This window comes from Euwallacea similis, chromosome 4 (assembly GCF_039881205.1).
Source record: "Euwallacea similis isolate ESF13 chromosome 4, ESF131.1, whole genome shotgun sequence".
NCBI lineage: Eukaryota > Metazoa > Arthropoda > Insecta > Coleoptera > Curculionidae > Euwallacea > Euwallacea similis.
In genome coordinates, this window is record NC_089612.1 from 31,534 (window position 1) to 59,066 (window position 27,533).

The 27,533-nt window shown below is 32.9% G+C and overlaps 1 protein-coding gene across 16 annotated transcripts; it reads right to left on the reverse strand.

The window, feature by feature from the left end:
- On the reverse strand, positions 1-27,473 carry LOC136408515 (uncharacterized). Of its 16 annotated transcripts, none has more exons than XR_010752095.1 (9): positions 11,166-11,327; positions 10,867-11,032; positions 10,644-10,814; positions 10,388-10,591; positions 6,993-7,126; positions 4,519-4,684; positions 4,290-4,450; positions 4,032-4,237; positions 1-868 (listed from the first exon to the last, which is right to left on the reverse strand). XR_010752095.1 is itself a non-coding variant. In XM_066389521.1 (5 exons), the coding sequence occupies exons 3-5, from the start codon at positions 10,579-10,581 to the stop codon at positions 855-857; spliced, it is 342 nt and encodes a 113-aa protein (XP_066245618.1). In that variant the 5' UTR covers positions 10,582-10,591; positions 10,644-10,814; positions 10,867-11,314; the 3' UTR covers positions 1-854. The 16 variants fall into 16 exon arrangements, 1 of the variants encoding a protein (XP_066245618.1); XR_010752101.1 differs by lacking the exons at positions 1-868; positions 4,032-4,237; positions 4,290-4,450; ... (4 more) ...; positions 10,867-11,032; positions 11,166-11,327 and adding exons at positions 16,860-17,019; positions 17,072-17,226; positions 17,295-17,460; ... (4 more) ...; positions 26,928-27,036; positions 27,352-27,473; XR_010752100.1 differs by lacking the exons at positions 1-868; positions 4,032-4,237; positions 4,290-4,450; ... (4 more) ...; positions 10,867-11,032; positions 11,166-11,327 and adding exons at positions 16,860-17,019; positions 17,072-17,242; positions 17,295-17,460; ... (4 more) ...; positions 26,928-27,036; positions 27,352-27,473.
- Between the last annotated feature and the right edge of the window lie 60 nt (positions 27,474-27,533).

Here is a 27,533-nt window from a genome sequence, read left to right on the forward strand (position 1 = left end):
ATCCTTCAATTCTGCTTTTATTACTTGCAGTCAGAAGAAACACCCTTCTTTTAGTTCTAAAAGCTTCTTAAAAAATAATAATAATAATAATAATAAAAAATATACAGTTACCAAATATACCACCACTCTAATGTATCACCTCGACAAATACTCTTTCGAGTCATCAAAAGTAATACAAAAAAAGTCACAAATTTAATAAATATAATATCCAGTTAGTAAATTACAAACAAAAATGTTATCAAAAATCAGTTAAATAATACATAAACCATAGAAAATTAATTGTTTCAATTTTAAATTTCATCTTTTATCAAAAATAACACATTTCATAATCATAAAATCGAAAATACACTCATTTCCTAACTAGGAACGAAAAGTTTCATTGCACTTTTACTAAATTCATTAAAAAACTAGTACCCTGCAATGTAGTTTCAAATGCTTTCATTTATTTATCCCTTAACCCCTTTTACAATTCAAAACAATCCACCATTTCTACTTACACGAGCCATGAGCAATGCTAAAGAACCACACAATATCACAAACTGTACTGCTCGAGTACCAATTACACATCTACTCGACTCTCAAATTTAGAGGAAAAAGTACAATTCACTTTTCGTTCCTCACAAAATACTCTTCTTCTCAAATCCCTCGACCTATCACTACTTCTTACTTTCATCACTTACCTACCATTGGGTCCTTCCATTTCTCCCTTTTCCTTTCTCAGTTCCTCTATGCATTTCATCTGTTTTCTCACAAAATTAATTAAGCTGCTTGAAACCTCCAATGCTTTCTTGAAGACATTGTCCCCTCGACTTCTCTTGTGGCACCTATCACCAAATGCAAGTGTTCCGAGTACTTCATCCTTCGGAATCTGAAACAATGACAATTCATAGCACCTAGTCCCATGAGACACCACATAATACACATAATAATCTTCTGAATCCATCATTCCCAACACTCCTCAGTCATAATACCTACTTTCATAGCTCGGAATGTGCAAATTCTCAAACTATGCAAATCTAAAATACAAATAATCCTCAAATACTTTGGAAAGAACCATTACTTGTTCCACAAATACCTTCATCCGCACACCCTGACAAAGTACGATGGGGTTATGTCCGAGGTGATGGAGCCATGACTCGTATAACCTCAGTTCATCTTCGAGAATGTTATGTGGAATCCTTCGACCAATTCCAATTTACACCAGTGGGTTACTTCTTGTCCCCAGTTTTCAAAAATTACTTCCGAGACAATCGACACACGTAATCAAAGCCCCAAGGAACGAATTGGGGCAGTGTGCAATTATCACCCCACACAAGTTCTCGACAATGTCTTCAAAAGTATCAAAGTTCTGGTAAACTTCAACTTTCAAATGAGTGGACCGCGTTTTCCACAATTATTATCAATGTTTTAAACAATTACACTTCTTTTCTTAAAAAATTGCCTAAATTTTCAATCGAAATCTTCAAACTTAAAAATAGTAATAAATAAATTAATATAACCTCACTCCACTCTGTCATTCCAAATCGCATGATCGAATTGCAACTTACTTCTCATCTTCTATTTCTCTCGTGTAAATTACCACGGCTGACTGCTAATGCTAACCTAAAATTCGTCAATCGAAACCCGCCAAGAATTATACACCTACAGTAAATGTACAGTGTTGGGGAAATAACTTTGCTACCTTCGTACTTCCCATTCTAATCCTGGTTAGTTCCGGTTAGCCGTTCTAATTTTCTAATTCTAAATAATAATTCCTCAATTTACAAACGGTTCTCTTTCCTGTTCAAAAGAACTCTTCGTTCCAAATAATGTTCTCGATCGTCGGTTAAATTTGACAAAGTTATTTCCCTATACCCTGTACAATTCAAGTAGAACCTACGTCCTAATAGTCTATTTCACACAAGACTAAAGCACTAATAAATTTCTAAAATAATACAAGTTATATCTCACCCACACAGTACGTGAACTACACAAAGAATCTACTACTATAGGAAACGCAGTATAAAATACTAATCAATCATAAAATGTAGTACAAATTTGGAAAAGTAAACGAACAATTCCCTACCTCTCTTTTTCTTAACTTTCCCAATTCTAATAAATCCTTTAGAACCGTAAAAGTACCTACTAGTAGTGCCAGTTTAGTGTTACCCCAATAATTTGCACACGTGGCCCACTTGTGTGCAAATTATGTGAGGCATCTTAAAAAGGCCCCTTCAGCTTACCCTCCTCTTCCCTCTTATTCTCTATTAATGTCACATTCACAAAAATTATCCTATATACATAATATCTTAATTTAAAAATCGTTCAAATTCATCTTCCTTTCAATGCTTTCTTAAGAAGACCTTATTCGCTATATCGTTTAAATTCATCCTATCACTTTGCCCACCATATTCAAACTCTCCTCAAAATAAACCGACCCTGTTATACACCTTTTTTCTTATCTCTTCTCTTCTCCAATGAATACTGCACCACAGTGCTCCAATCTCTACTTCTCACTTGACTTGTCCACTGCTGGAAATGCTTTTTTCTTCCAAGTCTTTTTCCAGTTTTTCTCATCTTTCAAAATAAATCTTATCTCCTTTCACCAGTTCCGGCCCTTCCTAAGCCTCTTTCAAATTCTCCCCTTCGCTAAATCTCCCAAGTTCGTCGTCCCTAGTTCCCGTTATATCCCTTCTAACACCTCACAATTTCGGTGAATAAATTTCGTTCACCATTTTGTCCAAGGATCCCCAAGTATTGCTTAAAATCAGACTTTTTTCCAAATATCCTCCGGGAAAAATTCCTCAAATGGCTTTTCTACGCCCTAAAGTTCCTCTACAATTTTAGGAAGCTCCTAGCTGACACATATCTAATGACTACATACTAACACTAATGAAATATAATAATGCAACTTCCCTTATTCTATCCCTCCAAACGTGTTTCTCACAAGTTACCTAATACCCTTATAAATATCACTAATTTTAATATACATATTACATATTCATTTGTTCCTTCTAAAAGCTCTAATTACTTCCTTCTGAAATACATGTACTTTCTTACTCTTATCCTTGAAATTCACAAGAAATAATCTTTACTTTCTTATTAACTATAAATACATAAATAACCTAGTGGCAAATTCTACTTTTCCAATATACATTCCTTCCCATTTTTCTTACATATGCTCAAGTTATCCTTCCATATAATAAATAATGTCCTATTCTTATGTTTAAATCCCTCCTCTTCTTTCGCACCCACCATTTACTTCTAATTCCTATCTTTTCCAATTTCTCTCAAGTTTTGCAGTTTTACATTCTATGTGCATGTTTCTGTTACATTTTTCCACCTACATCCCCTCCTTCAAAAGAAAAATTGCCTAAAAAGTCCTTTCCTATGTCCCTACCTACTTAAACTTACTATGAATATCCCTAATATCTTAACAGAATTACTTCACCTAGCATATGCATCGACAATTTCAAATACATAATTCCTGTACCTTCACACTATACTTTCCTATCTTATATAAATATTCAAATCATCTAAAAAATACAATTTACTTTCTATCCTAAATTACTACATCTTTATCCCTAACACTTAAATAATAATCACAATGTAATTCACAATTCTTACAATATCTACTAATTTAAAAATAATATGCTTTCCCTATGTGTATCTAAATAAAATCTAATCCTTAATTATTTCAAATAATACTTATAATGGTGAATCTTTCACCTTACATTTCCAAATATCAATAAAACACCATATCTACTGTGCTAAGTTACAAATTCCAAATAAAATCACCCTTTACAGTAATATGGTGCCCCAATTAAATACTCTACTTTCTCAAATTACAATTCCACAAGTCAATCCATTAGTTATGGTACAATTTTTCACACATTTCCTTTTAAATTAATCAAATATCTTTCTGATACATCACTAGACACTAGGAAATTCTTAATTCACTTTCAAAACTAAACCCACAAATTACTTATTAACTACTAGCAAAGTCCTATTCTTCTTAAGACAAAAAAGCAATCTCGTAATAGTACACTTACTTGCAATCCTCCAAATCTCAAAATCTCCTTCCTTGTGAAAAAATACTTTGGCCCTTATCTTTTTCCCTTTCCTGGGCCCCAGTCAGCTTGTTCGATCATTTTCACTTTTGCTGTTCTCGTAATTTCCTACTTCTCTCTTGCCAAAGTTCCATGTATCTATCTAGTGAGCTTCCTCTTTGCTTCCCTTATAAATCTTATTCTTTTTGCTAAGAGGAAATAAATAAACCACTGTCCTTCGATAAAACTACAAAGTACTACCTTGCTATCTTTTTGCCCTTAACTTAAGTTCTTTTGAATCCGACTACTCCCGTGAAAAATCTATCCTTCCTATCCTTGAATTTGGGCAATAATCCAACTTTCGATACAAGTTTTTGGTAAAGTTCCTTGTCTATATCTCTGGCCCCTCCGTCATTGGTGATCTGTCGAGGAAATCCACTATGATCTTAATGGTTCCATCATTTTATGTCAAAACTGTGGGGCAACCCACCTTCTTTCTTCCTAATTTGTAGGTTAAATGTTCGATCCTTCCTGCTGGGTTTTCTGTTGAAGAACCTCACTACTAATCTGGTGCTCGTAAACCTAACCTAAAAGGTATTTGCTCCAGACCCTTTCTTTCTGTGTTCTGTTTTTCCGTGAGCCCCTCCGTTTGCTTCCTGTAAATGTTTGCTTTTAGGTCTTTAATTTACCTCTTTCTTTGTAATATTTCCCGATCCACGTTTCCATTTCGAATTCCACTGTTCCAGTAAATATTATCCAAAATTCCGGTATTTCTTTACTTTTTCTTACTCTGTAAATTTCTGGATCCCAATCTTCTCATCTTGAATCCCGTAGATCATCCATTCTTTTATTTTTTAATAAATTAACGTCCAAAATTTTACTTCTTTATTTACTTTTTCGGAATACTCGTGACGATCCGAGAGGTTATCCCGTTCTCGTCTTTTACCGTTTTAACTTCCTTTCCGAACCCTTAAAAGATGGAGCCACGCGAAAAACCCACCGCTTCCAAAGAAACGAGCGTATAGACATTCGCGATTTTCACGATTCCCTTCGTCTTCATCTACTCGGGATTCGAGACCAGTTAACGGCAACGACGCATGTCGCCGCCATCTTATCGGAAAGTGCCGGGAACTAAGGCATCTTTCATGCTGGCCCCATGAAAGATTCCCGCGTTCCCCCGCTTTCTAGGGGATGGCTCCGATGTGTTCTCGACGGTGTCGTTCTGCCGAATCCGAAAAACGAGGGTGAAGACCCCCAAAGAGGGGTCGGTCCAAAGTGGCCGACTCCTCGCCAGGTTACCTGGAGGCCAATCGCCTCCACGTAACTTTGCGTCGCGTCTGTCACTTTGCCGGGCCCTCTTTGGGCCCGGTGTCGTACAGTGTTGCCGGCTTGTGCAAGAAATCCTAAAATTTTAAGAAATTCTAACCCGGATCGAAATCCCCAGTTTCCTCTGCCAACAGTTCCCAATTCCCCCTTTTCTCTCAAAATAAAAAATCATTTTTCAAACCTTCCCCAAATTCACGGTGAAATAGCACATTCGATCATATCTCAATTAGACAAAACCACCCCAGAGGTGTTTCGGGCAGTAAATGTGTTTAAAAACCACTAATAAATCGATCATGTATCAATTATTACCGTTCCTTCATCGGTATCCTTTACTACACGTGTTTCTGTTTCGAAATTTTCATAATAATTGTCAAAAGATCTATTTAAATCGAGTAAATACAAATATTCATGACCCAATAGTAATAATTGATACATCTTCGGTTTATTAGGTGTTTTTTAACACGTTTACTGCCCGAAACACCTCGAGGATGGTTTTTCCTATTTAAAATATGATGATAAATAATTTCCCTGAGCAATTAATTTGTTAAATGTGCTATTTAACCGTGAAATTCAAAGATCAAATGAAAATTAAATCGTTCATTTTCGTTTTGGGAGAAAAGGGAGGAACTGGCAACGTCGCAAAAAAAACCGCGAATCCTCATCTAGGTTAGAATTCCTTCAATTTTAGAACTTGCAATAATAAAAACACATCCATGCAATACTAAGCTAAATACTGTGGCCCACTTTTTTGTAACAAAACTTTAAGCGTACTTAGGTAATTTTAATTTAAGAAGGTTATAAATAAAAATAACCTCATTGTTCTAAAATTTTCCACACCCGAAATCTTCAAAACAAAACGTTTACGAGCCTATGTTGGTTTGAAATGTTCTTCCCAGTAATTATTCTATGTACTCTTAAAGTCCTGCTACAAAAAAGCAAAAGAACAAATCCAGATAAAAGCTGTATCATAAATCACAAAAACCTTAAGCAATCTTACCTGCAAAAATTATAACTGCATGCAAGCAAATTCGAGTGAAAGCTTCGATAAATATCAAACTTTAAAAACAATTCACTTTATTCTTATTCCACAAATAATAAAGGCCCTTTGGAATAATTAACATCTTAATAAACAATTTTTCTTTGATACCTTTAATAAGGAAACATCTTTTTCCCAAAACATTTAGTAACGAAGCTTCTTTACTGTTTAGACATCATTTTTCCCAAAAACCTTTCTTAACGAAACTTCTTTACTGTTTAAACATTAATTTTCCTAAAACATTTAGTAACGAAGCTTCTTTACGGTTTAAATATCATTTCTCCCCAAAACTTTTAATAAAAAGACAAAACATTCTTTAAAAAATTAGGTATCACTTCACCTATTTAAAATCTTAGTGGTTGTTTCCACCTCTGCTAAAAAGTACTTGCAATTTAATAGAAAACCCCAAAAGAAACTCCTTTTGAAAATAAAATCCACTTATTTTTGTATATTTACACTTTTCCTATAACCCCAGAAATATCAGAGGTGGTTCGTTTTCATATTAACACCCTGTTAAAATACTCTTTCCAATTCTTATCAATATTATTTTCGTCAACTGCTTAACCCTCAAATCTGGCACCATAAGAATTTTAAATTCCTACCTTTTTCTGTCGCCTTCGGGAACACTTCCTTTACTGGACACCTTGCACTTTCCCAGATCACACCATTTTTATCGCTGCATTCGAGGTAGACACACATACACACAATTTCACATCCTTTGGCTGCAGTTCTTGTCCTGGAAGGAAAAGAGAGGCTACTATAGCACATACTTTCCTCGAAGAATTTAATATTCAATATCCTTAAACACGAGAACTTTGAAATCTTTACATTTCATCTTGGCAAATCACACTACATGACCTCAGAATATAAGACTCAAAACAATTTGATCTTTATCAAAAAGCTGCTTTACTTGTTAGACAAATTCCTTCATCCACAGCTTGAATAACCTTACTTTGTCTTCGAGAATGTAGTCATTCCTTTAATAAGTTCCTGTACCGAGCATATTTACCCACCTGACACCCCTGGGTGAGTTGCTTCTTGTTCCCAGTTTTATAAAATAACACTTTTACACCGTAAGCACACCTAATCAAAGTCTCAAAGGACGAATTTGAGCAGTGTGCAGTTATCACCCCACCGGTTCTCCGCGATGTCTTCGAAAGTATCGGAGTTCTGGTAAATTTGTACGTTCAAGTGAATGGACGACATTTTCTACAATTATTGTTCATTTGTCGAACGATTAGACTAATTTTGTTAAAAATTAGTCATACGCCTTAACTTCTTCGAAATACAAAGTAAATATGGCGACGTAACCTCTCTCCGCTCTGTCAAAAAGTTCTTTTTGACAGAAAATGGTCGAGCTACGCGATGCGTTCCTCGCGACCTACTTTTCGTCTTCCGTTTCTCTCGTGCAAACTTCGAACGTCAATTTTCGGTGCAGATGTCGGTTCTGATGGTTCCCTCGGTACGATAACTTCCGAAAATGCGCGGGAATCATCCCGTCCTCTTTCTTTTCGTTACTTCCTCGTCTCCTTGCTTATAAAAGCAATGTTGCAATTTAATATTAATTTCGTCGTCCTTCACAAGTAACTAACGATGACACCCACTTATCCTAATTGTACGGAGTGTTAGGGAAATAACTTTCCTACTTTGATTTCTCCTTTTCTAAACAAGTATCCAAATGAAACAAACTAAAAGACACATTGCCAATTCTTCAAATGTGTCTCTCTTTTTCCAAAGAAATGAAAATAGTTACGTTTACGAATCTTCTTCCTTTCCCATTCCGAAGTTATTTCCCCGACACGATGTATAATTAAAATAAAATGACAAATATATCTGATAATAAAATAATAATCTCTCTAACGAAAGACCAAAGCACTCGTGAAAAAATTCTTCCATTTAAAAATAATGTGTAAAACGCACAAATATAAAATACTTTTCCGTGTTTCTTCAAAACGCAGCATAGAAAAACAAACTAGCAATTTTAATGTTACCCCAATAATTTGCACACTTGGCCCACTTGTGTGCAAATTATGTGGAGCCTCCTATTATTTTAAAAAGGCTACGTCAACCTACCCTTCTTCTTTGTCCCCTTAACTGTCTCTTTCAATGTTACATTTACAAAAGTTAAAAACTAATAAATATCCTACTTATCCCTAAATAGTATTCTAATTTAGAAATAATTAAGACCATTTCTTTAAAAATCCTTAAAATCTCTAATGTTCTATAATCCATCTTCCTTTTAATGTCTTCTTAAGAAGACCTCTTTCTCCACATATCGTTCAAATTCATCCTATCACTTTCCCCACTCTCCTCGAAATAAACCAATCTTGTTAATTGTCTTTTCTCTTATACAATGACTACTGCAATCTCTACTTCTCGCTTCACTTGCCTAATGCTTTTTCCTCCAAGTCTTTTCCACTTCTCTTCTTTCAGAAAAAATCTTATCTCCACTGACCATTTCCCTTCCTTCCTGAACTTCTTACAAATTTTTAAAAGCACCGAATCCGAATCCCTAAATCCTCTAAATTAATCATCCCTAGTTCCAATTAGACCCCTTTTAGGACTCCACAATCTCGGTTTTTTCCCATAGTCAATTTTCCTGACTCCACAATTTCAGTCAATAAATCCTGTTCACCATTTTGTCCAAGAATCCCCAAGTTATCCTGAAAAAACAGTGTTTTTCCAAAGATCTTCCAGGAAAAATTCCCCAAATGGCTTTTCTAAATCCTACAAATTTCTTCTCAAATTTGAAAAAACTCCTAATTGACAACGACTGCTTACTAATACTAATAAAATATAATAAAGTAATAACTTCCCTTATTCTATCATTCCAAATAGGTTTTCCATAAATTATCTCTAATTTTAATGTACGTGTTCATTTGTTCCTTCTAAAAGCTCCTCTTATTTACCTCTCAAATATACATAAGTTCTTCCTCACCTCTACTGTTAAAATTCAAAAGTAACAATCTTTACTTTCTTATGAACTATAAATACATAAATGACCTACTGGCAAATTCTACTTTTCTAATATACATTCTTTCTCATTCATTCCCATTTTTCTTACAAATGCTCGTATTATCCTTCCATATAATAAATAAAGTCCTATTCTTATGTTTAAATCCCTACTCTTCTTTCGCATCCACCCTACACACCTAATTGCTATCCTATCTAGTTTCTTTGAAGTTTTACGTTCTGTATGCATGTTTCTCGTACATTTTTCCATCTACCTCCCCTCCGTATCTTTTATCCACTCCCTCAAAAGAAAAATACCCTGAGAAATCCTGTACTATATCCCTACCTTTACTTACTATGAATACCTAATATTTTCACAGAATTACTTCACATAACATATACATCTACAATTCTATTTTATGCACATAATTCCTATATTGTGACAAAAATCATTAGTACCTTTACACTATTTCTTCTTACCTTATATAAATATTAAAATCTTCTAAAAAATTAAATATCAATACTTACAGAAATCTATCTAATTTTTCTCCTTAAAAAATAATATACACAGTTAATTTTCTATCTTAAATGACTACATCCTCCTTACCTATAACACTTAAATAATAATCACAATTTAATTTCCTACAATATCTACTAATGTAACAATATATTTTCACCATTTCTACATAAATCAATTTTAATCTTCAATGTGTAATAACTTCTGTTGTCTCTTACCTTTTAAATAAATTATTTCCAATAAGACAAATAATACTTATAATGGTGAATTTTCCAAATATCCATTAAACACCCTACCTACTATACTCACATACAAATTCAAAATAAAATTACCCTTTGCGATAGTACGGTGCTCCAATTAAATACTCTATTTTCTCAAATATTCAATTCCAAAATAATCCATAAGTTGTGGGACAATTTTTCACACAATTCCTTTTAAATTAATCAAATTTCCTTCTGATGCATCAAAATAACCGGGAAATTCCTATTCCTCTTAAGACAAAAAGCAATCTCCTAATAATCCACTTACTTGCAATCCTCCAAATCTCGTATTTCTCCTTCCTTGTGAAAAAATACTTTGGCTGCCTTTCTTTTTCCCTTTACTCGGCCCCAGTCAGCTTTTTCGATCATTTTCACTTTTGCTCTTCTTGTAATTTCCAATTTTTGTCTTTCAAATTTCCATGTATCCAAGTAACGACTCTCTTTCCTTCCCTTATAAATCATATCCTTTTCGCTAAGAAGAAATAAATAAACCACTATTCTTCGATAAAGCTACAATGTACTACCTTGGTATCTTTTTGCTCTTAACCTAGATTCTTTTCGATCCTCCACTCAAAAATGTGCCTTTCCTATCGATGAATATGAGCAATAATCCAACTTTCCTTACAAATTTTGGATAAAGTTAAGTGTGTCTACCTCTGGCTCCTTCGTCATTGTTGATCTGTCGAGGAAATCCACTATAATCTTAATGGTGTATCTTATTTATATCAAATCTGTGGAGCAACCCACCTTCTTTCTTTCTAATATCTAGGTTAAACTTTCCATCTATCCTCTTAGGTTTTCCTTTGAGGACCCTCACTACTAATCTCCTGCTCGTAAACCTAACCAAAAAGGTACTTGTTCCAGACCATTTCTTTCTGTGTTCTGTTTTTTAATAACTCCCTCTGTTTGCTTTCTGGAAATGTATGCTTTTAAGTCCTTAATTTACCTTTTTGTTGTAATATTTTCCCATCCACGGTACCATTTCAAATTCCACTGTTAGAGTAAATTTTATGGAAAAATCCAGTATTTCTTTACTTTCTTCTTACTTTGTAAATTTGTGGATCCCAATCTTCTAATCTTGAATCCCGTAGATAATCAATTCTTTTATTTTTTAATAATTAACTTCCAAAATTTTACATCTTTATTTACTTTTTCCGAATACTCGTGATGATCTGAGAGGTTATCCCATTCTCGTCTTTTACCGTTTTAACTACCTTTCCGAACCCTTAAAAGATGGCGCCACGCGAAAAACCCACCGCTTCCAAAGAAACAAGCGTATAGACATTCGCGATTTTCACGACCCCCTTCGTCTTCTTCTACTCGGGATTCGAGACCAGTTAACGGCAGCGGCGCATGTCGCCGCCATCTTTTCGGAGAGCGCCGGGAACAAAGGCCTTATTCATGCTGGCCCCATGAATAATTCCCGCGTTCCCCCGTTCTCTAAGGGGATGACTCCGATATGTCGACGTTGTCGTTCTGCCGAATCCGAAAAACGAGGTTGAAGACCCCCAAAGAGGGGTCGGCCAAACTGGCCGACTCCTCGCCAAGTTACCTGGAGGCCAATCGCCTCCACGTAACTTTGCGTCGCGTCCGTCACTTTGTCCGGGCCCTCTTTGGGCCCGGTGCCGTACAGTGTTGCCGGCTTGTGCAAGAAATCCTAAAATTTTAAGAAATTCTAACCCGGATCAAAATCCCCAGTTTCCCCTGCAAAAATTTCCCAATTCCCCCTTTTCTCTCAAAATCATTTTCACACCTTCCCCAAACCGGGAATTCACTCATCATCATATCTCAATTAGACAAAATCACCCCCGAGTTGTTTCGGGCAGTCATGTCAATGTGTTAAAAAACCACTAATAAATCAATCATGTATCAATTATTACCATTCCTTCCTCGGTATCCTTTACTACACGTGTTTTTGTTTCCAAATTTTCATAATAATTATTAAAACAACCATTTAAATCGAATAAATGCAAATACTCATGACCTAATAGTAATAATTCGGTTTCTTAGGTGTTTTTTAACACGTTTACTGCCCGAAACACCTCGGGGATGGTTTTTCTTATTTAAAATAGGATGATAATTAATTTCCCTGAGCAATCAATTTGTTAAATGTGTTATTTAACCGTCAAATTCAAAGATAAAATGAAAATTAAATAATCCATTTTCGTTTTCGGAGAAAAGGGAGGAACTGGCAACGTTGCAAAAAAAACCGCGAATCTTCATCTAGGTTAGAATTCCTTCAATTTTAGAACTTGCAATAATAAAACACACCATGAAATACTAAATACACTGGCCCACCTTTTTGTAACAAAACGTTAATAGTACATAGGTAATTTTAATTTATGAACGTTATGAAAATAACCTCATTGTTCTAAAATTTTACACACTCGATATCTTCAAAACCAAACGTTTACGAGCCTATGTTGGTGTGAAATGTTCTTCCAAGTAATTATTCTATGTACTCTTAAAGTCCTACTACAAAAAAGCAAAAGAACAAATCGAGGTAAAAGCTGTATCATAAATCACAAAAACCTTAAGCAAACTTACCTGCAAAAATTATAACTGCATGCAAGCAAATTCAAGTAAAAACTTCGATAAATATCAAAGTTTAAAAACAATTCACTTTATTCTTATTCGACAAATAATAAAGGCCCTTTGGAATAATTAACCTCTTAATAAACAATTTTTCTTTGATACCTTTAATAAGGAAACATCCTTTTTCCCAAAACATTTAGTAACGAAGATTCTTTGAGGTTTAAACATCATTTTTCCCAAAAACCTTTCTTAACGAAACTTCTTTACGGCTTAAACTTCAATTTTCCCAAAACCTTTCCAGAAAACCAAAAAAATTTTAAAAAAACCTTTCGAATAAGGTATCACTCAATCTTGCTACCTATTTACAATTCCCAATTTTATTCTTAGTGGTTCTTTCCCTTCGTACTAGAAAGTACTTGCAATTTAATAAAAAAACTCCAAAAGAATGTCCCCCTTGAAAATAAAATCCCCTTATTTTTGTATATTTACACTTTTTCTATAATCCCAGAAATATCAAATGTGATTCGTTCTCAAATTAACTCACTGTTTTAATACTCTTTCGATTCGTTTTGAATATAAATTGTTTCTTTGATAACAATTATATTCTTCCTTTGCATAGTAACACTCCCTCAAATCTAGCAGCATAAAAATTTTAAATTCCTACCTTTTTCTGTCGCCGTCAGCTATACTTCCACCAGCAAACAGCTTCCACTTTCGGAGATGGCACGATCATTTCACTGCATTTAGGACGAACACAGACACACACACACACACACTATTTCACATCCTTTGGCTGCAGTTCTTGTCCTGGAAAGAAAAGAGAGGCAGCTATAGTACATAGGTTTCCACGAAGAATATAATATTCAATACCATTACTTAAACACCAGAACGTTGGAATCTTTGCAACTCACATTAAATAACCCCAGAGTACAAGTACCGATTAACTCAAAACAATCACATCTTTATCAAAAAGTTGCTTTACATTTTAGACAAATTACCACACGGTTATGTTCAACATAATATAACCACAGCTCTTATAACCTTAGTTTACCTTCGAGAAGTCAATCGATCGTTTAATAAGTTGGTGCACTAAGCATATCTACCCACCTTGGCCCCCGCACATCACACCTCTGGGTTGCTTCTTGTTCCCAGTTTTATAAAATAACACTTTTACACCGTAAGTACACGTAATCAAAGTCTCAAAGCACGAATTTGGGCAGTGACCAATTATCACCACAGAAATTTCGACACTGTCTTCAAAAGTATCAAAGTTCTGGTAAACTTGTACGTTCAAGTGAATGGACGACATTTTCGACAATTATTGTTCATTCTTTAAACAATTCGACCTCTTTTCTTAAAAAATTGCTTAAATGTTTAATCGAAATCTTCAAAGTTAAAAGTAGTAATAAATAAAGCAATATAACCTCACTCTACCCTGTCGTTCAAATTCGTACGATCCCGCTGCGACCTACTTTTCATCTTCTATTTCTCTCGTGTAAAATTCCACAGCTGACTCTACCAATGATTCAACTTCGAATGGCCATTTTAAATGACTCAGTTTAATAGTTCCCTTCTTTACGACGACGTCCAAAAATTAAATCTCCTCAAATATCACGGTAATTTCCCCATTTGCTTTACTTTCTCATTAAATACGAAAGCAACGTTACGTTTCTAGCTTCGTCAATCCCAACTCGCCGCCGAGGATTACACGCACCCGCCGTAAATATAATATACAGTGTTAGGGAAATAACTTTGCTACCTTCGTACTTCCCATTCTAATCCTGGTTAGTTCGGGTTAGCCATTCTAATTTTCTAATTCTAAATAAAAATTCGTCAATTTACAAACGTTTCTCTTTCCTGTTCAAAAGAACTCTTCGTTCCAAATAATGTTCTCGATCTTCGATTAAATTTCACAAAGTTATTTCCCTATACCCTGTATAATTAAAATAGAACATACGTCCTACTTTTCTATCTCACAAAAGGCTAAAACACTAATAAAATTCCGAAATAATACAAATTATATCTCACCAGCACAGTGTGTAGACTACATAAAGAATCTACTACTGTAGGAAACAAAGTATAAAATATTAATCAATCATAAAATGTAGTAAAAACACGAAAAAGCAGACTAGCAAATTCCCAGTTCTAATAAATCCTTTAGAACCGTGATAGTACCTGTTGGTGCCAGTTTAATGTTATCCCAATAATTTGCACACTTGGCCCACTTCTGTGTAAATTATGTGGAGCATCCTATTATCTTAAAAAGGCTACGTCAGCCTACCCTCCTCTGTCCCTCTTATTATCTCTTTTGCGTTAGTTTACAATTACAAAAGTTAAAAACTAATAAATATCCTACTTATACGTAAACAACACTATAAAAAATTATCATACATAATGTTAATTTAGAAAGAATTAAAATAATTTCTTTCAAAATCTTTCAAATCTATGACGTTCTATAATCCATCTTCCTTTTAATATTTTCTTAAGAAGACCTCATTTGCCATATCGTCCAAATTCATCCCTTTATTTTACACACAATTCCACTTGTTCAAACCCTCCTCAAAATAAACCAATCTTGTTTTCCACCTTCTCTCTTTTATCTTCTCCAATGAATACTGTACCCCCGTGCAATCTCTACTTCTCACTTGACTTGTCCAATGCTTTTTCTTCCAAGTCTTTTTTCGGCCCTTCCTGAGCTGCTTAGAAATTTCCAAAAACACCAAATCGCTAAACCTTCCAAATTCGTCGTCCCTAATTCCACTTAGACCTCACAATTTCGGTTTTTTCCTGTAATTACTTTTCCTAACTTCACGGTTCCAGTGAATATATCTCGTTCACCATTTTGTCCCAGAATCCCCAAGTTATCCTTAAAAACCAGTGTTTTTTCAAAGATCTTCCGAGAAAAATCGCCCCAATGGCTTTTCTAAGCCCTAAAGTTCCTCTACAATTTTAGGAAGCTCCTAGTTGACAATGACTACATACTAACACTAATAAAATATAATTAAAAAAATAATATAACTTCCCTTATTCTATCGTTCTAAACAAGTTTTCCATAAGTTACCTAATACCTTTATTAATATCGTTAATTTTAATATGCATGCTCATTTGTTCCTTCTGAAATAAATGTTCTTTCTTAGTCTTATTCTCGAAATCCAGGAGGAATAATCTTTGCTGTTAACAAATAATCTACTAACAAATTTCTCCATTCTTTTATGCAGCTATTTGCATTCCCTCCCATTCTTCTTACATGTCTTTATATTATCCTTCCATATAATAAATAAAGTCCTATTCTTCTGTTTAAATCTCTCATCTTCTTTCGCATCCACCGTTTACTCCTAATTGCTATCCTACCCAGTTTCTTTAAAGTTTTACATTCTATATGCATGTTTCTCGTACATTTTTCCATCTACCTCCCCTCCGTATCTTTTATCCACTCCCTCAAAAGAAAAATACCCTAAGAAATCCTGTACTATATCCCTACCTAATATTTTCACAGAATTACTTCACATAACATATACATCTACAATTCTATTTTATGCACATAATTCCTATATTGTGACAAAAATCATTAGTACCTTTACACCATTTCTTCTTACCTTATATAAATATTAAAATCTTCTAAAAAATTAAATATCAATACTTACAGAAATCTATCTAATTTTTCTCCTTAAAAAATAATATACACAGTTAATTTTCTATCTTAAATTACTACATCCTCCTTACCTATAACACTTAAATAATAATCACAATTTAATTTCCTACAATATCTACTAATGTAACAATATATTTTCACCATTTCTACATAAATCAATTTTAATCTTCAATGTGTAATACCTTCTGTTGTCTCTTACCTTTTAAATAAATTATTTCCAATAAGACAAATAATACTTATAATGGTGAATTTTCCAAATATCCATAAAACACCCTACCTACTATACTCACATACAAATTCAAAATAAAATTACCCTTTCCGGTAGTACGGTGCTCCAATTAAATACTCTATTTTCTCAAATATTCAATTCCAAAATAATCCATAAGTTATGGAACAATTTTTCACACAATTCCTTTTAAATTAATCAAATGTCCTTCTGATGCATCAAAATAACTAAGAAATTCCTATTCCTCTTAAGACAAAAAGCATTCTCCTAATAATCCACTTACTTGCAATCCTCCAAATCTCGATATCTCCTTCCTGATGAAAAAATACTTTGGCTGCCTTTCTTTTTTCCCTTTGCTCGGCCCCAGTCAGCTTGTTCGATCATTTTCACTTTTGCTGTTCTTGTAATTTCCAATTTTTGTCTTTCAAATTTCCATGTATCCAAGTCACGACCCTCTTTCCTTCCCTTATAAATCATATCCTTTTCGCTAAGAAGAAATAAATAAACCACTATTCTTCGATAAAGCTACAATGTACTACCTTGGTATCTTTTTGCTCTTAACCTAGATTCTTTTCGATCCTCCACTCAAAAATGTGTCTTTCCTATCGATGAATATGGGCAATAATACAACTTTCCGTATAAATTTTGGATAAAGTTAAGTGTGTCTACCTCTGGCTCCTTCGTCATTGTTGATCTGTCGAGGAAATCCACTATAATCTTAATGGTGTATCTTATTTATATCAAATCTGTGGAGCAACCCACCTTCTTTCTTTCTAATGTGTAGGTTAAACGTTCGGTCCATCCTTTTAGGTTTTCTCTTGAAAATCCTCACTACTAATCTCGTGCTCGTAAACCTAACCAAAAAAGTATTTGTTCCAGACCCACTCTTTCTGTGTTCCCTTTTTTAATACGTCCCTCCGTTTGCTTCCTGGAAATGTATGCTTTTAGATCCTTAATTTACCTCTTTGTTGTAATATTTCTCCATCCACGGTACCATTTCAAATTCCACTGTTAGAGTAAATTTTATGGAAAAATCCAGTATTTCTTTACTTTCTTCTTACTTTGTAAATTTGTGGATCGCAATCTTCTAATCTTGAATCCAGTAGATAATCAATTCTTTTATTTTTTAATAATTAACTTCCAAAATTTTACATCTTCATTTACTTTTTCCAGACACTCTTGACGATCCGAGAGGTTATCCCATTCTCGTCTTTTACCGTTTTAACTACCTTTCCGAACCCTTAAAAGATGGAGCCACGCGAAAAACCCACCGCTTCCAAAGAAACAAGTGTATAGACATTCGCGCTTTTGCCGATTCCCACCGTCTTCATCTACTCGGGATTCGAGACCAGTTAACGGCAGCGGCGCATGTCGCCGCCATCTTTTCGGAAAGCGCCGGGAACAAAGGCCTTATTCATGCTGGCCCCATGAATAATTCCCGCGTTCCCCCGTTCTCTAAGGGGATGACTCCGATATGTCGACGTTGTCGTTCTGCCGAATCCGAAAAACGAGGTTGAAGACCCCCAAAGAGGGGTCGGCCAAACTGGCCGACTCCTCGCCAGGTTACCTGGAGGCCAATCGCCTCCACGTAACTTTGCGTCGCGTCCGTCACTTTGTCCGGGCCCTCTTTGGGCCCGGTGCCGTACAGTGTTGCCGGCTTGTGCAAGAAATCCTAAAATTTTAAGAAATCCTAACCCGGATCAAAATCCCCAGTTTCCTCTGCCAACAGTTCCCAATTCCCCCCTTTTCTCTCAAAATCATTTTCACACCTTCCCCAAATTCACGGTAAAATAGCACATTCGATCATATCTCAATTAGACAAAACCACCCCCGAGTTGTTTCGGGCAGTAAATGTGTTAAAAAACCACTAATAAATCAATCATGTATCAATTATTACTATTCCTTCCTCGGTATCCTTTACTACACGTGTTTTTGTTTCCAAATTTTCATAATAATTATTAAAACAACCATTTAAATCGAATAAATGCAAATACTCATGACCTAATAGTAATAATTCGGTTTCTTAGGTGTTTTTTAACACGTTTACTGCCCGAAACACCTCGGGGATGGTTTTTCTTATTTAAAATAGGATGATAATTAATTTCCCTGAGCAATCAATTTGTTAATGTGCTATTTCACCGTGAAATTCAAAGATCAAATGAAAATTAAATCATTCATTTTCGTTTTGGGAGAAAAGGGAGGAACTGGCAACGTCGCAAAAAACCGCGAATCTTCATCTAGGTTAGAATTCCTTCAATTTTAGAACTTGCAATAATAAAACACAACATGAAATACTAAATACAGTGGCCCACTCTTTTGTAACAAAACGTTAATAGTACATAGGTAATTTTAATTTAAGAACGTTATGAAAATAACCTCATTGTTCTAAAATTTTCCACACCCGATATCTTCAAAACCAAACGTTTACGGCCTATGTTGGTATGAAATGTTCTTCCAAGTAATTATTCTATGCACTCTTAAAGTCCTGCTACAAAAAAGCAAAAGAACAAATCGAAGTAAAAGCTGTATGATAAATCACAAAAACCTTAAGCAAACTTACCTGCAAAAATTACAACTACTTGCAAACAAATTCAAGTAAAAGCTTCCATAAATATCAAAGTTTAAAAACAATTCACTTTATTCTTATTCGACAAGTAATAAAGACCCTTTCGAATAATTAACATCTTAATAAACAATTTTTCTTGAATACCTTTAATAAGGAAACATCATTTTTCCCAAAACATTTAGTAACGAAGTTTCTTTACGGTTTAAACATCATTTTTCCCAAAACCTTTCAATAAAACGAAAAAAAATAAATAAAAAAATTAGATATCACTCAACCTATTTAAAATCTTAGTGATTGTTCCCATCCCTACTAGAAAGTATTTGCAATTTAATACCAAACCCCAAAAGAAAGTCCCCCTTGGAAATAAAATTCTCTTATTTTTGTATATAAACACCTTTTCTATAATCCCAGAAATATCAAGTGGTTCGTTTCCAAATTAATACACTGTTGTAATACTCGTTCAATTCTTTTCGATATAAATTACTTCTTTGATAACAATTATTTTCTTTCGTTGCATAGTAACTCTCCTTCAAATCTAACACCATAAAAATTTTAAATTCCTACCTTTTTCTGTCGCCATCAGCAATACTTCCACCAGCAAACAGTTTCCACTTTCTGAGATGACACAATCATTTCACTGCATTCCGAGTGGACACACACACGCACACACAATTTCACATCCTTTTGCTGCGGTTCTTGTCCTGAAAAGAAAAGAGAGGCAACTATAGTACATACGTTTTACACGAAGAATATAATATTCAATAGCATTAGTTAAACACAAGAATATTGGGATCTCACCAATCTTGCAACTCCACACTAGACAACCTCAAATTACAAGTACAAGTTGAATCATAACAGTATGATCTTTATCAAAAAGCTGCTTTAAGGCGGTACCCAAAATAAGTTTTCCTTGCGTTAGAAAAAAGTCAAATTTATCTAATCTGCGAATACTAAAATAGTTATTGAAAGTTGACAATTACTAAAAACTCCTTTGACAATTAGTTTCTTCTCTTTCTTACCTCTTAATTTCTAATTCCACGGATATTCTATGGATCGACTAAGATGACACCACTTTTATTGTTGTGCTTTTCAATTTTAAATTCCACATTTTCTTTTCAAACGCACGCTTTTAAGTTAATTTGTTAATTTCCACATTTCGATATAAATAAACAAACGAAAAACTCTTACAGTACAATTATAAAAAAATGTCATTATTGTCATGCACGATGTACAGAAAATTACCACAAACAAGAAATCTACAAGTTTACACGAAGAAGAAATCTGCAAAAACACACCAAAAAGAAATCTGCAAAACCACACAAAGAAAAAACTTGCAACGCAGACTCCCAGATGGCGCCACACATAAAAATCTCTTCTCTCGCATCCACCATTTAATCCTAATTGGTTCTGCTATGAATACCCATTGTCTTAACGCAATTATTTCACATAACATGTGCATTAAGCAATTCTAAATTTACAATTCTATTTTATACACATAACTCCTGTATCGTGATAAAAATCATTAGTACCTTTGCACTATGTGTTCTTATCTTATATACATATTAAAATCATCTAAAAAATTAAATATTAATACCTACGGAATCTCCTTAAAAATAATATGTAGTCTATTTTCTATCTTAAATTACTACATATTCCTGATCCATAACACTCAAATAATAATTACGACAAAACGTCGATAGTTCATAGGTAAATTTATTTTAAGAAAGTTATGAAAAATAATTAAAATTTCTTCTAAAATTTTCCACACCCGATATCTTTAAAACAAAAGGTTTATGAACCTATATTGATATGAAACGTTCTTAAAAGTAATTATTCTATTCACTTTTAAAGTCTTACTGCAAAAAAGTAAAAAAATAAATTAAACGTGACATCTATATAATAATTCACAACAAGCCTTAAGTGAACTTACCTGGAAGAATTATAACTACATGTAAAGAAATTCAAGTAAAAGCTTCTATAAATATCAAACTTTAAAAACAATTCGCTTTATTCTTATTTAACAATTATCATTTTTCCCAAAAAACCTTTCAAATTAGGTATCACTCAACCTTGCTACCCATTTAAAATTTAAATGGTTGTTCCCACCACTGCTAGAAAGTACTTGCAATTTAATACAAAACCCCAAAAGAAAGTCCCCCTTGAAAATAAAATCCTCTTATTTTTGTATATTAATATGTTTTCTATAATCCCAGAAATATCAAAAGTGGTTCGTTTCCAAATTAATACACTGTTGTAATACTCGTTCAATTCATTTTCGATATAAATTACTTCTTTGATAACAATTATTTTCTTTCGTTGCATAGTAACTCTCATTCAAATCTGGCACCATAAAAATTTTAAATTCCTACCTTTTTCTGTCCCGTCAGCAATACTTCTACTAGCAGGCAGCTCCCACTTTTCAAGATGACACAATCTTTGTCGCGGCATTCAGGGTGGACACACACACAATTTCATATCCTTTGGCTGCAGTTCTTGTCCTAAAAAGAAAATACAGGAGGCTATAGTACATACATTTCCACGAACAATGTAATATTCAATATCATTAATTAAACACAAGAACATTGGAATCTAACCAATCTTGCAACTCACTCTAGATAACCTCGAACTATAAGTACAAGTTGAGTCAAAATAATATAATCTTTATGAAAAAACTTTTTTATAAAGGTACCAAAAATAAGTTTTCATTACGTTAGAAAAAAAGAGAAATTTATTTAATCTATAAATTATACAATAGGTATTGAAAGTGGAGAATTACTAAAAACTCCTTGGACAATGAGTTTTGTTTCTTTCTTACCTACTAATTTCTAATTCCACAGATATTCTATCGATCGACTAAAATGACATCCCACTTTTCTTTTTTGTTTTTCAATTTTAAATTCCACATTTTCCTTTCAAACGCACGCGTTTATGTCAATTTCCACATTTCAATATAAATAAACAAACGAAAAATTCTTACAGTACAATTATAAAAAAATGTCATTATTGTTATGCACGATGTACAGAAAATTACCACAAACAAGAAATCTACAAGTTTACACGAAGAAGAAATCTGCAAAAACACACCAAAAAGAAATCTGCAAAACCACACAAAGAAGAAACTTGTAGCCCAGACTCCCAGATGGCGCCACACATAAAAAATCTCTTCTCTCGCATCCACCATTTAATCCTAATTGGTTCTGCTATGAATACCCATTGTCTTAACGCAATTATTTCACATAACATATGCATTAAGCAATTCCAAATTTACAATTCTATTTTATACACATAACTCCTGTATCGTGATAAAAATCATTAGTACCTTTGCACTATGTGTTCTTATCTTATATACATATTAAAATCATCTAAAAAATTAAATATGAATACCTACCGAATCTCCTTAAAAATAATATTTAGTCTATTTTCTATCTTAAATTACTACATATTCCTGATCCATAACACTCAAATAATAATTACGATAAAACGTTAATATTTCATAGGTAAATTTATTTTAAGAAAGTATGAAAAATAATTAAAATTTCTTCTAAAGTTTTCCACACCCGATATCTTTAAAACAAAACGTTTATGAACCTATATTGGTATGAAACGTTCTTAAAAGGAATTATTCTATTCACTTTTAAGGTCTTACTACAAAAAAGTAAAAAAACAAATTAAATGTGACATCTATATAATAATTCACAACAAGCCTTAAGTGAACTTACCTGGAAAAATTATAACTACATGGAAAGAAATTCAAGTAAAAGCTTCTATAAATACCAAAGTTTAAAAACAATTCACTTTATTCTTATTCAACAAATAATAAAGGCCCTTTGGAATAATTAACATCTTAAACAATTTTTCTTGAATACCTTTAATAAGGAAACATCATTTTTCCCAAAACTTTTCAATAAAACGAAAAAAAAAAAAAAAAAAATTAGATATCACTCAACCTATTTAAAATCTTAGTGATTGTTCCCATCCCTACTAGAAAGTATTTGCAATTTAATACAAAACCCCAAAAGAAAGTCCCCCTTGGAAATAAAATCCTCTTATTTTTGTATATTAACACGTTTTCTATAATCCCAGAAATATCAAGTGGTTTGTTTCCAAATTAATACACTGTTGTAATACTCGTTCAATTCTTTTTCGATATAAATTACTCTTTGATAACAATTATTTTCTTTCCTTGCATAGTAACTCTCCTTCAAATCTAATACCATAAAAATTTTAAATTCCTACCTTTTTCTGTCGCCGTCAGCAATACTTCCACCAGCAAACAGTTTTCACTTTCCGAGATGACACAATCATTTCACTGCATTCTGAGTGGACACACACACACGCACACACAATTTCACAACCTTTTGCTGTGGTTCTTGTCCTGAAAAGAAAAGAGAGGCAACTATAGTACATACGTTTTACACGAAGAATATAATATTCAATATCATTAGTTAACCACAAGAACATTGAAATCTCATCAATCTTACAACTCACACTAGATAACCTCAAAATACAAGTACAAGTTGAATCAAAACAAATTAGATCTTTATCAATAAGCTGCTTTACGACGCTACCATAAATAAGTTTTCATTGCGTTAGAAAAAAGACAAATTTATTTAATCTGTGAGTACTAGAATAGTTATTGAAAGTGAACAATTACTGAACACTCCTTCGACAATGGGTTTCTTTTCTTTTTTACCTCCTAGTTCCTAATTCTACAGACATTCTGTCGATCGACTGAGATGACACCACTTTTGTATTTTGCTTTTCAATTTTAAATTTCACATTTTCATTTAACGCACGCTTTTAAGTTAATTTCTACATTTCACTTAATATAAATAAAAAAACAAAAAACTCAGGATACAATTACTGAAAAATGTCATTATTGTCATGCACGATGTACAGAAAATTACCACAAACAAGAAATCTACAAGTTTACACGAAGAAGAAATCTGTAAAAACACACCAAAAAGAAATCTGCAAAACCGCACGAAGAAGAAACTTGCAACGCAGACTCCCAGATGGCGTCACACATAAAAATCTCTTCTCTCGCATCCACCATTTAATCCTAATTGGTCCTGCTATGAATACCCATTGTCTTAACGCAATTATTTCACATAACATATGCATTAAGCAATTCCAAATTTACAATTCTATTTTATACACATAACTCCTGTATCGTGATAAAAATCATTATTACCTTAGCACTATGTGTTCTTATCTTATATACATATTAAAATCATCTAAAAAATTAAATATTAATACCTACCGAATCTCCTTAAAAATAATATATAGTTCATTTTCTATCTTAAATTACTACATATTCCTGATCCATAACACTTAAATAATAATTACGACAAAACGTTAATAGTTCTTAGGTAAATTTATTTAAAAAAAGTTATGAAAAATAATTAAAATTTCTCCTAAAGTTTTCCACACCCGATATTTTTAAAACAAAACGTTTATGAACCTATATTGGTATGGAACGTTCTTAAAAGTAATTATTCTATTCACTTTTAAGGTCTTACTATAAAAAAGGAAAAAAACAAATTAAAAGTGATGTCCATATGATAATTCACAACAAAGCTTAAGTAAACTTACCACTACATGCAAGCAAATTAAAGTGTAAATTTCTATAAATATCAAAGTGTAAAAACAATTCACTTTATTCTTATTTGACAAATAATAAACGCCCTTTAGAATAGTTAACATCTTAATAAACAATTTTTCTTCGATACTATTAATAATGAAGCTTCTTTACGCTTTAAACATTATTTTTCCTAAAAAAACCTTTCAAATTAGGTATCACTGAACTTTGCTACCCATTTTAAATCTTAGTGGTTTTTTTCACCTCTACTAAAAAGTAGTTCCAATTTAATAAAATAATCCCAAAGAAAAACATCCCTCTTGAAAATAAAATCCACTTATTTTTGTATATTAACACATTTTCTATAATCCCAGAAATATCAAAAGTGGTTCATTTTCAAATTAACTCACTGTTGTAATATTCATTCGATTAATTTTGAATATAAATTATTTCTTTGATAACGATTATTTTCATCCCTTGCATAGTAACTCTCATTCAAATCTAATATCACAAAAATTTTAAATTCCTACCTTTTTCTGTCGCTGTCAAGAATACTTCCACTAGCAGGCAACTTGCACTTTCCTAGATATGGTACAATCTTTTTCGCTGCATTCATGGTGGAACCACAATTTCATATCTTTGGCTGCAGTCCTTGTCCTGAAAAGAAGAGACAGGCAGCTATAGTACGTATCTTTCTCCGAAGAATGTAATATTCAAAATATCATTAATTAAACACAAGAGTATTGGAATCCCACCAATCTTGCAACTCACACGAGATAACCTCCAATGACAAGTACAACTTGAGGCAAAACAATGATCTTTATGAAAAAACTTCTTTAGGACGGTACCAAAATTAAGTTTTGATTGCATTAGAAAAAAGGGATATTTATTAATAGTTTGTATGGTCTGTAAGTATTAGAATAGGTATTGGAAATGGAGAATTATTGAAAACTCCTTCGGCAATGGATTTCTTTTCTTTCTTACCTCCTAGTTCCTAATTCCACAGACATTCTATCGATCGACTAAGATGACACCACTTTTGTTTTTTGCTTTTCAAGTTTAAATTCCACATTTTCCGTTCAAACGCACACTTTTAGGTTAATTTTCACATTTCAATTAATATGAACAAACGAAAAACTCTCACAGCACAATTACTGAAAAATGTCATTATTGTTATGCAAGATGAACAGAAAATTCCTATAAACAAGAAATCTACAAATGCACACGAAACAGAAATCTGTAAAAGCACACAAAAAAGAAATTTACAAGTATACACAAAGAAAAAATTTATAACCCATGCTCCCAGATGGCGCCACGCCTAAAAAATTCTTTCGCATCCACCATTTAATCCAAATTGATCCCGCTATGAATACCTTATGTCTTGACACAATTATTTCACATAACATATGCATCAACAATTCCAAATTTACAATTCTATGATATACACATAACTCCTGTATCGTCACAAAAATCGTTAGTACCTTTACATTATGTATTCTTATATACATATTAAAATCATCTAAAAACTTAAATATCAATACGTACAGAAATGTATCTTATTTTTCCCCTTAAAAAATAATATATCACCGGTATCTTTAAAACGATTCGTTTATGGGCCTATATTATTTTATAATTATCCTATCCACTGTTAAAGTTCTACTACAAAAAAGTAAAAGAACAAATGAACGTGAAATCTGTTTAATAATTCATGTTAAACTTTAACTGAACGTACTTGGAAGAATTACAGCTGCGTGTAAGGAAATTAAGTAAAGGCTTCTATAAATATTAAAGTTTAAAAGTGATTAACTTTATCCTTATTTAACAAATAATAAACGCTATTTAAAATAATTAAGATCTTAATAAACAATTTTTTTCCAATACAATTGATAATAAAGCTTGTTTATACTTTGGACGTGATTTTTTAAAAATCTCTCAATGAAAAAAAAATATATATTTTTGGAAAGGTAAATAAAACACCTTTCAAGTGGGGTATAATTCAAACTCCATTAGTGGATGCATGCAATTTATTAAAGAACCCTAAAAGAATATTCCCCTTGAAAATAAAATCGACGTGTTTTGGTACATTTACGTATTTTCTGTAATCGCTAAAGGTTCGTTTTCAAATTGATATACTGTATTGTAATAGTGGTTCAATTCATTTTATATGTAAATTGTTTATTCGATAACAAGTTTCTTCAGTTGCATAACTTTAACTGAAGTCTAGCACTGTAAAAATTCAAATTTTTACCTTTTTACATCAACGTCAGGAATGCCTCCACTATCGAGACTGATAGAATCTTTTTCGCCGCGTTCTGATTGGAACGACAATTTCATATTTTTTGGCTGCAGTTTTTGTGCTAAAAAGAAGACAGGCAGCTATAGTACGTACCATTCCACGAAGAATGTAATATTTGATATCGTTAATTATACACAAGAGTATTGGAATCTCACCAATCTTGCAACTCAACACTAGACAACCTCAAATTACAAGTACAAGTTGAATCAAAACAATATGATCTTTATCAAAAAGCTGCTTTACGACGGTATCCAAAATAAGTTTTCATTGCGTTAGAAAAAAGACAAATATATTTAATCTGTGAGTACTAGAATAGTTATTAAAATTCCACAATTACTAAAAACTCCTTCGACGATGGGTTTCTTTTCTTTCTTACCGCCTAATTTGTAATTCCACAGATATTCTATCAATTGACTAAAATGATACCCCACTTTTTTTTGCTTTTCAAGTTTAAATTCCACATTCATTTCAAACGCACACTTTTAAGTTAATTTGTTAATTTCCACATTTCGATATAAATAAACAAACGAAAAACCTCATGGTACAATTACTAAAAAA